This window comes from Nicotiana sylvestris, chromosome 5 (genome assembly GCF_000393655.2).
Source record: "Nicotiana sylvestris chromosome 5, ASM39365v2, whole genome shotgun sequence".
NCBI lineage: Eukaryota > Viridiplantae > Streptophyta > Magnoliopsida > Solanales > Solanaceae > Nicotiana > Nicotiana sylvestris.
In genome coordinates this window covers 151,339,100-151,355,233 of record NC_091061.1, presented here as the reverse complement: position 1 = coordinate 151,355,233, position 16,134 = coordinate 151,339,100, and the positions used below count along the sequence as shown (strand labels likewise).

The 16,134-nt window shown below is 42.7% G+C and overlaps 1 protein-coding gene across 1 annotated transcript; it reads left to right on the top strand.

The window, feature by feature from the left end:
• Positions 1 to 637: 637 nt before the first annotated feature.
• Positions 638 to 14,856, top strand: LOC104233473 (probable pectinesterase/pectinesterase inhibitor 51). Its single transcript, XM_009786866.1, has 2 exons — positions 638 to 1,668; positions 14,081 to 14,856. The coding sequence occupies exons 1-2, from the start codon at positions 732 to 734 to the stop codon at positions 14,767 to 14,769; spliced, it is 1,626 nt and encodes a 541-aa protein (XP_009785168.1). The 5' UTR covers positions 638 to 731; the 3' UTR covers positions 14,770 to 14,856.
• Positions 14,857 to 16,134: the final 1,278 nt, after the last annotated feature.

Genomic DNA, 16,134 nt, shown 5'->3' with positions numbered 1-16,134 from the left:
TCATATGGATAAATTTCTTCAGGAAGCTTATTTACAACAGAATATTAAATGAACATTCATAATATAATATATTTATAACAATGAAAAACTATTTCCATTTGTGAGAAGACAAATTATTACAACCGACACCTTGAGAGGCAAATGCCCCACATCGATAACACCACCTTCCAAAAACCTCTATTTCGTCCCCATTCTCGTCCACCCCGTGAAACTTCCTCCTTTCCCTCGTCTCACTCCACTCGTGCGTTGTTCACACTTGTAAACTTCATATTATGAATAGAAGGAGTCTAAAGTTTATATATTGTTATTGTTATTAAATTAATAAAAAAATACAATAATAATTATGTTTAGAGTCAAAGTTTTAACTAATTTTTTAATGTAAATTAAGTCTATGTAAAATCGATTGAATTCACGTGAACTCTAAATCCACCCCTAATTATAAAGTGTATTAATTCAGGTCGTTGACACAGTGTGTATATATAGTAAAAGACTTCAAAAATATAAGTCTATTAAATTTGACTTCATTTCTTTAAACGAATTGTGTGTATAGTCCACACTTATTGACTTACCATATCTTATTAAAAGAAAAAAGATTGACTTACCATATATATAAACCATGCAGAAAAGAAAACATATTAAACCCCATGTGATTGTGAATTACCTACGCATACCCAATCCACACCATGTTATAGTATTTTCACACAAAAAATCGTCCTCTTCAATTCAACTCAATGGCTTCTCATTTCTCCCTACCATTCCTCTCCTTCTTCCTCTTCGTCTCTCTAGTCTCTTCCTCCATTTCTCAGCCTCCTTCCCCTTCTCCTTCGCCATCTCCAAATATTCCTATTGAAATCCAAGGAGCTTGCAAAGCTTCACGCGACCCACCAACATGCGAAGCCTCAATATTAACAGACCCGTCAAATCTAACACCCGTTCAAATCATCCTCTCCGCATTGGCCGTCTCTTCTCAAAACCTGACGAATGCTCAATCAATGGTGAAAAACCTCCTCGACACCTCCGCCGGCAACGTGAACCTCACAGTCGCCGCGAAAAATTGTCTTCTCGGATTCAACTATTCGGCTTACAGGTACAATCTAACGGCTGCTGCGTTGCCACGTGGCGAAATCAAGGACGCTCGTGCATGGATGAGCGCTGCCTTAGGGTACCAAATAGGCTGTTCGTCTAATTTACTCAAAGTAAATGAGACAATTCAAGTGGCCGAAACGTTAGAGGTAATGAATACGTTAATTAATTTCACTACAAATGCGTTATGGATGACGGTGAGTTATGATATCCACGGGAATGATACCGGGTTATGGGGCCCACCCAAAACCGAGCGAGACGGGTTCTGGGAACCCGGGTCCGGGTCCGGGTTTGAGTTTAAAGGTGTTGTTCCGTCGGGTTTGAACCCGAATGTGACGGTTTGTAAAGAGGGTGTTTGTGACTATAAGATGGTGCAGGAGGCGGTGAATGCGACACCGGATAATTTGGGACCCTGGAAGTTTGTGATATGGATCAAAGCCGGGTTGTATGATGAGATAGTTCGGGTCCCATTGGAGAAGAGGAATGTGGTATTTTTGGGTGATGGCATGGGTAAAACCGTCATTACGGGTTCGTTGAGTGTTGGCCTCGTGCCTGGAATGACGACTTATGAATCTGCCACCGTTGGTAAGTCAATTACAGTTAATTTCAATTGCATTTTATTTCTTTTTCTTTGGTTGTTTAAAATGATAAGTTTTTAAAGATTTAAGTCGTGTACAATGAAAATGTAAATAAGATTATATTAGTAACGCAATTTAATAAATTATAATAGATAATTACTCTATTTTCCAATTTAACATATAACTATATAAGTAATGTGATGAAAAGTTAGCTTTAATTGAGGATCAACTTAATCTAATAGCGTAAAATATTTACACGGTAAGAAAGCACAAAACAAAACTCTTCTTATAATTTAGGACGGCCAGAATTATTAGAAGCAACCAAATTGAGTTGTAGTTTTTATTGTCTCTTTGTTATTGTCGTTCTATGTTGTTAAGTGATAAGCTTTGGCTAAAATATCACTTCCTGTCATCAATCATTGTTTTACATAATTTATAGTTTACTAAAAGAAATTTAAAACACAAAAGACTTTCTTTATAGAAATGTGGTTGCTCTTAATTTTTCAAAAATCAGAAACACCATACTTAGGAAGTGTATGGGTCCAAATTTGGTAACCACAACCATTACCGAGTAGGATGAGGAACGGGGTTATCATGATACACCGTCTGATGGTCGTCGTGGTGAAAGGTAACGGCTGAGGGCGGTCAATCGGTGCATAACATCCACGACAATGCAAATTTAGTGGGAGACAGTAAGAATATGCTTTTCGAATATTCTCTATGTTGTACTTTTTAGGATTTTTTGGGAGATTGTCCCTTATAAATAGGAAGGGTAAGTAAAGAAGAGAGGGAGAGAAGAAAAAAGACAAAAGAATACTTTGTAAAATAATCATCTGAAAGTGAATGCAAAAGCAGTCTTGTTCATCTGAGAAAGATCCTAAGATTCCCCAATCATTTCATACTTGTCCCTCTTACACCGATTGCATCTATTAAGATTCTATTATACATTTAAGTCTTCACATTTATGAGCATTTATTTGGTTTGAATATACTTGTTATATCGTCCATCTTGTTTACTCTTCCCACCATTTGATCTAAATTTTATTGTGCTTAACTAAGATCGACCTCATCATTATCGTTAGTTGATTTAATCAAAAAGGTTTGACATCTTTTGGTCAAACAATTTGGCGCCGTCTGTGGAGATTTCTTCAATTTAGATTTCATTTTCATCTAGATCATAGAAAGGGATAGTCACCTCATTCTAGCTTTGCACAAACTAACAATGGCAGAGAAAAGAGATGCAAGGCTAAAAGCAATAGTAGGTGCCACAACCAACATCCTGAACACCATCAACGAAGACAACAGGGAAGATAGCGAAAACGGGACACTAAACACCACACCCAGGGGAGACGATTCACCTCCCCCACACGAAAGCGTAACTGCTTCGCGCGAGAGGAGAGGCACAACCGGCAGTGAGAAGACTACTGGAAGAATGGCTAACAAGTACTCCGAACAACATACTTGATAAACCCGCCCAAAGGGATGACAGAGATATTGCGCGTGTAGATGTCACGACGATCGCTGGTGAGCGAGATGTCCCCCGAACAGGTAACACTCATATTGTTGTTGACGCAGGTAATGACACGCTCGCAGCCGTTTTAAAGAAAATGGAGGAAATGGAAAATGAGAATAAGGCACTCCGTGACCAGATGAAGGAACAATAAGAGAGGGTTGACAAAATACCAGGCGCCCCAAAGTTGTTGCCAGAACGAGACGTTGGTCAATTCATCGAGCAACCATACAATGAAGAAGTGGCCCCCTATGCCATTCCAAAGACCTTCAAAATGCCACCATACCTGAAGATATATGACGGTACTACCGATCTAGAAGATCATATCATCCACTACGTCGCAACCGTAAAAGGTAACGATCTTTCGAAAGAACAGGTACAATTGGCGCTACTAAAAAAGTTCGGCGAAACCCTAATAGGGGAAGCCCTGAACTGGTACTCCCAACTACCGGCACGTTCTATAGCAACGTTCGAAGAAATGGCAGACAAGTTCGTCACCGCCCATGCAGGAGCCAAAAAGGCAGAAGCCAGTAACGACATATCTGTTAGGCAGATGCACAGCGAGGGACTCATGGACTTCTTAGCTCGGTTCAAGAGGGTGAGAATGAGCTTGCCAAACGTGTCAGAAGGAATGGCGGTAACAGCCTTCCAGAACGGACTAAACAGGAACGGTTCGAGAGCGACCAGAAAATTGTTAAGCAGGCTCATGAAATACCTTCCAACCACTTAGGAAGAAATCCATAACGCCTATTGCGCCGAGGTAAGAGCCGACGAGGACAACCTCAACGATCTGATCCAACGGTTGACGTCAGTTCAAACTGAAGCAGGGAAAGATCGTCGCAATGACGGTGGAAGAGATCAGTCTGGGCCCCATCTTGGCCGAGAAAGGCATCATTTTTATGTCAGGACATCTATCCCGCCTCCTCTGCGGCACACAGATGCTCATTCTCGACATGCAGCGCCACATCGACATGAGAAAGGTATGCCTCCGCTCCTATATGCTCACAGTTTTTGTGTCTCTTCTTCAGAAATAGTGTACACACTAGAGAAACTTGGTACAAAGGTACAATGGCCGCAAAAGATGAAATCCGACCCAAGCACTCGTAAATTGAACGCTCTCTGCGAATTCCACCAGGAAAGGGGTCACAAAGCCGAAGATTGCATAGGACTACGAAAGGAGGTAGTGAGAATGCTAAATTAGGGGCACCTGAAAGAATTGCTGAGCGATTGAGGACGGGCTAACTTTGCTCGCGGACGCGAACAACCCCAGGGACTTCCAAAACCACCTTCTCCCACTCGCACTATACAGATGGTCATCGGTGGGGGCGATGACACACCAACCAATCATGTAAAGTTCACCACCACACATAAACTCAAACGGTCGATCACTCATGAACGGTATGATGATCTCAAAGATAGTATCGTCTTCGATAAGTCAGATACCGATAGTTTGTCTTTCCCTCACTACGATGCTCTTGTTATCACTTTATGTATTGCAGATACTGATGTAAAAAGAATAATGGTAGATGACGGGAGCGGCGTGTGCATTATCCATCCTCGAGTCCTCGTACAGATGAGACTCGAAGATAAAATAATACCGCATTGCATAACACTAACTGGTTTTAATAATGTAATCGAGCGGACTTTTGGAGAAATATTGCTACTCGTCCTAGTCGGAGGAGTCACCTTGGAAACAACGTTTCACGTCATGGACCAAGATACAGCCTATAATGCTATCATAGGGCGCCCGTGGATACACACCATGCGAGCAGTCCCGTCCAGTCTCTATCAAGTAATCAAGTTTCCTACTCCATGGGGGGTATTCAGCATCCGGGGCGAACAACGCACCGCACAGGAATGCTATCGCATCGCCCAGGATTGCGCCCACACCCAACAACTAAATGAGGCAAGTGCGGAAGCATAGCAATCAACAATGTCGGGAACCAAACTTATGTACGGACAGACATTATCAAGGACCCCGACATCGTGGAAGCATCCAAATCGACAATAGAGGATCTCGATCCAATCCTACTAGACGACAATGACAACACAAAAAAGGCTTATATCGGACACAACCTCTCGTAACCAGGTAAGTTTCATAAATTCTTAACTGACAATACCGATTTGTTTGCCTTCTCCCATGCAGATATGCCAGGTATCCCGAAAGACATTGCCACACACAAACTGAATGTTGAACCCCTCTACCCACCAGTGCGGCAAATAAGAAGGAAGTTCAACGCCACTATCAATGAAGCCGTCAGCGAAGAACTCGATAAGTTGCTCACAAATTGTTCCGTCCGACCGTCAAAATGTCCCTAGTGGGTCGCCAATGTGGTCATGGTAAAGAAGAAAAACGGAAAGTGGCAGATGTGTGTAGATTTCACAGACCTAAACAAGGCATGCCCAAAAGACTCATTTCCATTGCCACACATCGACCAGCTCATCGACGCAACAGAAGGACACGAGTTGTTAAGCTTCTTAGATGCCTACTCGGGTTACAACCAGATCCTCATGGAGGAAGAAGACCAGGAGAAAACCACTTTCATCACTCACCAAGGAACATACTGCTATAATGTCATGCCGCTCGGACTAAAGAATGTAGGGGCGACGTACTAGAGAATGGTCACCAAGATGTTTAAAGACCAACTCGGCAAAACAATGGAAGTCTACATCGATGACATGCTGGTTAAGTCGAAAAGGAAAGAAGATCATATTGATCATCTGAAGGAAGCCTTCGACATATTAAGGCAGTACGACATGAAACTAAACCCCGAAAAATGCGCCTTCGGCGTAATCTCGGGCAAATTCCTCGGTTTCCTGGTTTCGCAAAGAGGCATCGAGGTCAACCCAGATCAGATTAAGGCCATCGAAGGAATATCGGAAATGTTAACCAACAAAAAACAGGTACAAAAACTGACAGGTCGGATAGCCTCCCTGTCGAGGTTCATCTCACGGCCGTCAGACAGGTGTCATAAAATTTTCAGTATGCTAAAAAAAGATAACGGGCTCCAGTGGAATTCGGAGTGTGTCGACGCCCTGGGAAAACTAAAAACCTACTTGTCCTCACCACCGTTTCTCGCCAAGGGAGATCCAGGCGAATGCCTCCTTGTCTACCTAGCCGTCTCCTAACTCGCGGTGAGCGCAGTTTTGGTCCATGAAAACAAAGGTACGCAGTCTCTGATTTACTATATCAACAAAACTTTAGTTGACGCCGAAAAGAGGTATCTCCACCTTGAAAAATTGGCTCTAGAATTGGTCGTAGCTTCACGTAAGCTCAGACCATATTTTCAATGTCACCCCATAAAGGTGGTGACGACTTTTCCTCTCAGGAGCATCCTGTACAAACCCGAGCTGTTGGGTAGATTGGCCAAATAGGCCATAGAATTGAGCGAGCACGATATAACATATCAACCGCAAACTGTGATAAAATCACAAGTACTCGCCGACTTCGTCACTGACTTCAGTGCGAAAATACTGTCTGAGGTCGAGCAAGAAGCGCTTAGCGCCTCTCCTAGACGACCCGACCTTTAGGTCCTCTACACCGACGACGCATCCAACGCGTCGGGATCTGGATTGGGACTTGTACTCGAAGTCCCAACGGGTGAAGTGATTTGCCAATCCATACGGTGCCCTGAAATGACTAACAATGAGGCCGAGTATGAAGCCGTAATTGCAGGAGTGAAATTGGCCCTCAAATATGGTGCACGACGAGTCATCCTTCGCTGCGACTCGTAACTTATCGTAAAACCAAGTTACTGGGACTTTCCAAATCAAGGAGCAAAGGCTATAGAAATACCATACCAAAATCCAGAAGCTTCTACCAGAATTCGATGAATGCCGACTCGACCAAATACCACAGGCGCAAAACATCGAAGCAGACGGTCTCGCCAAGCTGGCAGCAACAACTAAAAATATCACTAAGGAGAACGTGGTCACCCTCCTCCACTCATCAATAGACCAAGTGGAGGTACATTCTTTAAATTTAATTTGGGACTGGCGCAACCGCATCGTATCATATTTGCACAAGGGAACACTCCCACAAGATAAAAAAGAAGCCAAAAAGCTTCGAATATAAGCTGCTACGTACAACCTCATAAACCACGACCTTTACAAAAGGATGTTCGGTGGTCCTTTGGCCAAATGCCTTGGACCAAATAAAACAAGGTGTGTGCTCGAAGAAGTACACGAGGGCCACTGCGGTGCCCATACAGGCAATCGGGACCTCGTCAGATGTCTTATTCATGCAGGATACTACTGGCCCACTATGAAAAAGAGGTCGTAGATTACGTCAGGAAATATGAGCAATGTCAGAAATACGTCCCTATGATACACCAGGGGGTGAACTCCTGCACTCCGTCACTTCTCCATGGCCGTTTATAAAATGGGGGATGGATATCGTCGGACCCCTCCCAGCAGGGCGAGGTAAGATACACTTCCTTTTGGTTTTAATTGATTACTTTTCCAAATGGATGGAAATAGGTGTGTTTGCTCAAATACGCGAACAGGAAGTCATCGCGTTTGTCTTGAAAAACATCATATGCCGCTTCGACATCCCCAAAGAAATCAGTTGCGACAATAGACCTCAGTTCATTGGGAAAAAGACGACTGGGTTCCTCAAAAAATGGCACATCAAGCAGATACTCTCCACACCATATCACCCCGCCGGCAATGGTCAAGCAGAATCCTCCAACAAAACAATATTGAATATATTAAAGAAAAAGCTCGAGGACGCCAAAGGGCTATGGCCGGAACTGCTACCAGAGGTGTTATGGGCCTACCACACAATGCCAAAAACCAGCACAGGTGAAACACCGTATTCACTAGTCTACGGTACCGACGCAGTTATACCTATTGAGGTCGGAGAACCCAGCCTGAGGAACTCCAATGAGAGTGGACCAAGCAACGACGAAAATAGAATACAAGACCTGGACAAGGTAGAAGAACGAAGGGACATGGCTCACATAAAAATGATAGCCCAAAAACAACAAGCAGAAAGATGCTACAACAAGAAGGCCAAAGTACGACCACTCAGAGTCGGGGACTATGTCCTCAAGGCCAAAACACATGCAGCAAAATTCCCAAATGAAGGAAAATTGGGAACAAACTGGGACGGGCCATATAAAATCACTGCAGCAGCAAGCAAAAGAGCATTCCAATTTGAAACAATGGAAGGAAAAATACTACAAAACAACTATAATGTTGCCCATCTCAAATATTTCCACTTCTGAGAAATGACGCCACCCAAGTCGTACTCTTTTTTCCTCACCCGGGTTTTGTCCCAATCGGGTTTTCTCGGGGAGGTTTTTAACGAGGTGACGAGGGGGACGTCCCAATGTTTAAGGTATAATTCATCGCCCAGCCTGCCGATAACATCTCTAGGACGAGCAATGAAAGGACTAGATATAAGGATATTACTCCGATTAGATGTAAAAAAATCGCCATGTATCTCCAACGCATGAATGAAATTACTCCGATTGAATGTACAAAATCGACATGTATCTCCAACGCATGAACGAAATTACTCCAATGAATGTACGAAATCGACAAGTATCTCTAATGTACGAATGAAACAGGCATACGCGACACTCCAACAAATAAAATAAGACATGTTACCCTCCACCGTCCTTCGGCAAATACGACGGGTTAACATTTCGACGTTAAGTCGAAATAACACCCCACGGCTAAGGCCATCACCATAGAAATGAGTTCGACACCACTCGAACCACGATTAACATTTCGACATTAAGTCGAAATAACACCCCACGGCTAAGGCCATCATCATATAAATGAGTTTGACACCACTCGAACCACGACGGGTTAACATTTCGGCATTGTCGAAATAACACCCCACGGCTAAGGCCATCGCCATAGAAATGAGTTCGACACCACTCGAACCACGACGTGTTAACATTTCGATGTTGTTGAAGTAACACCCCACTGCTAAGGTCACCGCCATAGAAATGAGTTCGACACCACTCGAACTACGACGGGTTAATATTTTGACGTTAAGTCGAAATAACACCCCATGGCTAAGGCCATCGCCATAGAAATGAGTTCGACACCACTCGAACTATGATGGGTTAATATTTCGACATTAAGTCGAAATAACACCCCACGACTAAGGCCATCACCACAGAAATGAGTTTGACACCACTCGAACTACAACGGGTTAACATTTCGACGTTAAGTCGAAATAACACCCCCACGGCTAAGGCTATTACTAAAGAAAAAGTTTGGCATAAGAGCAATATCGCTCAAAACGCAATAGGTAACATTTCGACAACTCGAAATAAGCACGACTATGACAAAGGGCATCGCCAAATAAACAAACACAACAAGAAAACAATTCAGAGGTACACAATAAAAAGTAATTGCTCCATTACGACTGTTATATTACAAAAGTTTTTTTTTTACAAAGGGCTCAAGAACGCCCCCACGAAAATGGCAAAGCAAAATAAATACAAAAAAGACCTATGCCACACCACCCCCCGTGGCATACTCTTCATTGTACCAAGAATCGGAGGCGAGCTTGTCCGCGTCGTCGAAATCGACATCATCTCCGCCAGGTGTGCCGGGGTCGTAACCACACACCTCTCGAGTGGCACGTGCTTTAATAAGCACCTCTCGGAGTTCGACCTCAGATATTTTTCCATCAGCGTGAAGAGACTTATACACTTCAAGCTGGGCTTCGGCATGAACCCATAGCTCGTATAAATCTCGATGCACGATAGGGTCGGCCGAAGCATGAGACGTAGAAGGCTGCGACTGTCATCGTACGCCCTCCGCCTTCAAAGCAGCAACTTGTTCATTTAATGCAGACAATTCTGCCTCCAGATCTCGGATACGCCCCTCAAATCTCGCCACCTTAAGCGCAAATGCCTTCACTTCCTTGTCTTGTTGTGATCTGCAAACATGAAGGGTATCCTCTAGAGCCGCTACCTCAGAGACAGTAGTTGCCCTATCCCTTTCAGCACGAGCCAATCCACCAGCATTCACACTCAGCTTGCCTTTAAGGTCAACGACCTCCGCCACCTTCTCGTCAAGCTTGACGACTAAGTTGGCCACCTTCACCTAGAGGTCGGCATTCTCGGCCATAACTCCCTTATTCAGCTCAAGCTCATCTCCCTTGGCCCTGAGAGCCGCCTCAAGTTCACTGCAATAGGCAATGGCCTTTATGAGGTCCTCATCTCGCTCCCTCAGCTCTTCGACCTTCTGCGCCAATTGATTCTCCTTTTGTTTAAGCCCGTCACGGAACAACTGAAAGTCGTTGTACTGAGTAAAGAGATCAGCCAACGCACTATGCTTGGAGAGGTATTCCTGATATTTGGTGTTCACCTTCCCATAAATGGTCGTCCTCCGCCTATCTCTGCATTCACGCTCGATCTCCATGATGAGGGTCTAGTATGAAAAGCAAAGTCAAAACAAAGAATGGGCTAAGAATACAAAACAGAACCGAAAACAAAAGAAAATAACAAAGCATTTACCCATAGAGCCATGCCGGAAATGCTCCGTGACAACTCTGCGTCGCTCATCGCCTTAAGTGTCGCACTCTCAAAAGCAGCGCACAAGGGGCAAACACCGACGTCGCCTACTCACTGGTCGACAACAAGTCGTAGTCTACAGGAACGACAATATGTCGATCAGAACCCTCCGTCTTTACTTCTACGCGAGTATGACGGCCCAAGAACTCTCGTAAATCTTCTGGGTTGACGTCCGAACCCGAACCTTCGCCCTCGCCATGTACGCCTCCTCTAACGGCAGACGATGCTCCATCTTCGGCAGAGCGCGCATATCCTCCTTGATATATTCTTTCGGTCCGGGGAGACCTTCCTGCCAAAATGGCATCCGCCATAAAAACAGGTACCAGTGCTGTCTCCGACGCGCCAGTTCTACTCTTTCTTGCATCAGTGGCAACTTTCTTCCCAAGTTCTACCTCCTTCTTTTTCTCGATGGAGATTCATCCCCATTGGAGGGCTCGTCCACAAGGTGATAGACTGGTCGGGAGGAGATCTCGTCCCGAACAACCATGTCACGGGAGGAGTCTCTAGCCTGTGCGGGCTGAGCACGGCCCCCTCGGACGGACTCGGCCAAGATAAATTGCATCCCTGCTGATGTGACGGCCTGGCGAAATGCATGGACTGGGGCCTTCTTTTTGGAAGCCCTACGACCTGTCATCACAAGGAGTCGTATCACTAAACGGCGACAAACAGCCAAAGGTTAAAATAGAGAAACATTTCCCAGACGGAACCTTCGGCCCAAAGCGTTTCATGAAAGCGGGCCAGTCTCGAGTTTCCACAGTGTGAGGTAATAAAGGGGCTACCCAGTCCTTGATACCAGCGATGGGACGAGGTGTACGCCTCACAACTGCATGGGAAAGTTACAAACATGTACAAAGTTGGAAAGAACAAAAGTAAACTACAAGTACCAACACCTACGGTTATGATTCCACCGTTCCTGGAATCCAGTGGGGTCCAACACCAGATGCTCGGTTCTAACAAATAAGTATTTATGCCAAAATCTGCGGCTTGCCGGTCGTTTGTTCCGACCACCAGCCCCCTAGTCCCACGGTGCCTCAGATACCATAGTTCCCTTGTGAAAACTCGGGGAAAACAAATGTAGAAGGTGATGAAGGCCAACTTCATACCCTGCCAACTCCGCGTACTTCGTCAATACCAAAAATATCTTCTATGTCGGAGAAAGTTGTGCCGGGCAGACCTCATAAAATCGACAGAATTTCTCCGTTAACGGAAGAAGAGGGAGGGAGTGGCCAATCACAAAGGGGTACATGTATGAGGCACAATAATCCGGTTCGTGGACATCTACAAAGTCCCTCCCGGCCGAAACCATCTCAATATGGGAGGGAATGTTATGTGTAGATCGAAGATCATCTATGTGAGCCTGGTCAGTCTCAAAAATCACCTGAGCAGGAGAAGGAACAGGCTCTTTAAGGAAATCATTCCGAGACATGGGGTTTCTCGGTAGTATCTCCTCCACGGTGGGAAGTTTGTCCCCTTCCTCTACCGCCACATCCTCACCGCCGGGGGGAGGTGCTATGGAAAGTGGGGTGGCGTCAGAAATCTCTTCGTGGGATCGATGTGTTCTAGGCATCTCGATGGCAGAGGGTATACTGATAAAACAAAGAACGATAAATGGAAGAAGGTGAAGAGAACAATCACGAAAATAGAGTTGAAGATACGAGAAGAGATGGCCAAAGAGGATAACATATACACTAGAAAGGAAATGATCGAAAGTTCTTGAAAGAACCAAACCTTCATCTATTTATAAGATTTGGATGGCGCCAGAATCGAAGCGAAAGGCTGCCAGTGGCACCAAAATCGAAGCGACAAGCCAATCGGTCTCTACCTCGGGAAGACGCGCAATGATGACGCACGTGAGAGTGATGTCATTTCCCGATATGCTACACTATCCGGAATACCGTAAATTGCGTCGTTCTTTCGTTATTGATCAAATCGTTATGATCTAACCGCCAAATTTCTCCGCAGGTATGGGCGACGTCCGCTTATCAAGGACGCACAGGGCCGCGACCTCAACAAGCGGAGGGACTAACTGTATGGGTCCAAATTTGGCCACCACGACCATTACCGAGTAGGATGAGGAACGCGGTTATCATGATGCACCGTCTGATGGTCGTTGTGGTGAAAAGTAATGGCTGAGGGCGGTCAGTTGGTGCATAACGTCCACGACAATGTAAATTTAGTGGGAGACAGTAAGAATATGCTTTTCGAATATTCTCTATGTTGTACTTTTTAGGGGTTTTTGGGAGATTGTCACTTATAAATAGGAAGGGTAAGTAAAGAAGAGAGGGAGGGAAGAAAAAAGACAAAAGAATACTTTGTAAAAGAATCATCCGAGAGTGAACGCAAAAGCAGTCTTGTTCATCTGAGAAAGATCCTAAGATTCCCCAATCATCTCATACTTGTCCCTCCTACTCCGATTGCATTTATTAAGATTCTATTATATATTTAAGTTTTCACATTTATGAGCATTTATTTGGTTTGAATATATTTGTTATATCGTTCATCTTGTTTACTCTTCGCACCATTTGATCTATATTTTATTGTGCTTAACTAAGATTGACCTCATCATTATCGTTAGTTGATTTAATCAAAAGGGTTTAATCAAAAGGGTTGACATCTTTTGGTCAAACAGGAAGATGCTATATCAAGAAACGATTTAAGTTGTACCATTAAACAAATATTTATACTACAATGTAAGTTGACCTTTCATAGAAGATTGCTTTCCTTTTTTAAGAATTGCCAATTAATGTTTGTAAGAATTTACTTATCTTTTAAGTGAGTTATTGGTGTAATCTTTTTTATAATTTCACTGCATAGAGTATGTACTCAAAAAGAAAATAGTATGATCACCTTCTAATTTTATTAGATACAGTACCTCCGCAACATTTTATTAGATACAGTACCTCTAGTCATTTATTTAGTGAAGGTACTAAACTTGCTCCAAACTAAATATTGGGGTATTATCACTTTTAGCCCGCGCCAGAAACTATTTATATTTGGTAGCCTAAATAGTGTATAAAATTTGTATAATTTTTGTATATAACATACATAGTGTGTGTGTGTATATACACACAGAGACATACACACACAAAAAAAATATACAAAAAAATATATACATTTTTTCGACTACTATTTTGAGAGCGGCTATACAGTGTCATTTTGAGTTCCGAACTAAAAGCACCACTTAGTTTTAAAATCATTGTATATTTTATATAGTGACATGATTGCTATTTTTTTCTTCTCAAAGTCATGAAGTATTACACAAATGACTCCTCTGAGTATATATTATCCTTGTCAGATCTCACTTGTCGAATTATACTGGTATGTTTTTGTTGTTGGTTGAGTTCTTCTGACGAGCATTTTCTAAAACAGGAGTAAGTGGAGATGGATTCATGGCCAGTGGTCTAACAATCCAAAACACAGCAGGTATTGGTGCTGGACAAGCAGTAGCCTTTCGATCCGATAGCGATCTTTCCATAATCCAATACTGCGAGTTCCTCGGCAATCAAGACACTCTCTACACCCAATCTTTACGCCAATACTACAAATCCTGTCGCGTTCAAGGTAGCGTAGACTTCATTTTTGGTAACGCAGCTGCAATTTTCCAGGACTGTTACATTCTAGTCGCGCCCCGATTACTCAATCCTGAGAAGGGTGAGAAAAATGCAGTAACAGCACACGGTAGATTAGACCCCGGACAATCAACTGGATATGTGTTCCAAAATTGTTCAATTAATGGAACTGAAGAGTACATGACATTGTACCATAGTAATCCTAAAGTGCATAAAACTTTTCTTGGAAGGCCATGGAAAGAGTACTCGAGAACGGTATTTATAAATAGTAATTTGGATGTTTTGATTAATTCTGAAGGATGGATGCCTTGGAATGGCGAGTTTGCTTTGGCAACACTTTACTATGGTGAGTTTAATAATAGTGGTGCTGGGGCTAATATAACAGGGCGAGTGACATGGAGTAATCAAATTCCAGCTGAACGTGTTAATTCTTACTCAATTGAGAATTTTATTCAAGGTGATAAGTGGATTCCTCCATCTTCTTGTTAACAAAGATATCAACTACTCTTCTCTAAAGATTGGACATGTATACTAGAGATTTATCAAACTTATTGAATACCGAAATTATTTTTAGTATGAGCTCAAAGTGAATTTATGGTACGAACTTCCAAAAAATCACTGTTTGCCGATGTATAAATTTATCAAACGTATTGAATTATGAAAATATTAAGTTGGAAGATCTTCGCCTGATTCGAATCACCCTGAATGAAAAGTGGACAAATTAGGTGCAAAAGATGGGCGATTATTATGCAATATAAGTGTAGGCAATTAAAATTTTATTAAAGTTAAATCCATAAGAAATTTGGATTTAATCTCTAATTAAATATATTTTGGCCCAAAAAAATATTATGGGCTAATGTATATTGACTTAATTATTTAAATCTAATTAAATTGATTTAAATAAAGGTCCAATATTATTGGGCTAGCCCATTTAATTGTGCTACAAATGATGAGCCCACCCCATTAGGCCCAAAATATCATCTTCTTAGAGGCCCAGTTTGGTGCCACATGTCAAATGGCATGGCCGACAAGTCAAACGAAAAAGCCAATAGGATTATGCCACATGTCAAAATGACAAGGCATACCAAGTCACATTAAATGGCCAATGAAACCGCCCACGTGTGCAAGCGACATGTTCTGGCCAATTAAATGCGGTCATGTCACACTTCAATTTGATTGGTCGGAAAGAATTTATTCTTATCACAACTTCTCCCTTTCACAACTATAAATAGGGGTCTTCATAACCCAGAAAAGGCACCAGAAGTTATAACAAGAAGCAAGAAAGAGCTCGTGGATCAAAGGTCACAATTCTCTGCAAACAGCAAGTGTTCAAGCATTCAAGCACTTCAACACAAATTTCAAGTATTCAAGATCAAGAACAAAGTCAAATTAAATACAAGGCGTTCAAGATCAAGGCTACTTGTTTGTGATACAATTCGTGGCAACAATCAAAGTGTTCACGATGGATAAATCAAATTCAAATTCAAGATCAAGCTCAAAGGCCCTTGAATTTATACTAGAAAAGTAAAATCAGAGGAATCATAGAGATTGTACACTCAAATATTCGAAATAAAATACTACGATTGTTACAATATTTTTTGGTCTTGATTTCATTTTCTAGACGCAATCAATAAATTTATTGTTCAATAAATCAAGCATCAACCTTCTTATTTTCTTTCCTTGGCACATGCTGAATAGTCACATCACTGAGCCACCCCATTAATTTTTTAGTGTAATCATGATATGAGTGTAGTTCAGGCTTCTTAACCTCGTAATTTCCTAAAAGCTGATTAACTACTAACTGGGAGTCACCAAAGACTTGCAATTGCAATTGCTTCATATTAACGACCATTT

Coding starts and splice junctions, on each gene's coding strand:
- LOC104233473 (XM_009786866.1), top strand. CDS start 732: ATGGCTTCTCATTTCTCCCTACCATTCCTCTCCTTCTTCCTCTTCGTC. Junction 1,669..14,080: donor TTATGAATCTGCCACCGTTG/GTAAGTCAATTA, acceptor TTTCTAAAACAG/GAGTAAGTGGAGATGGATTC.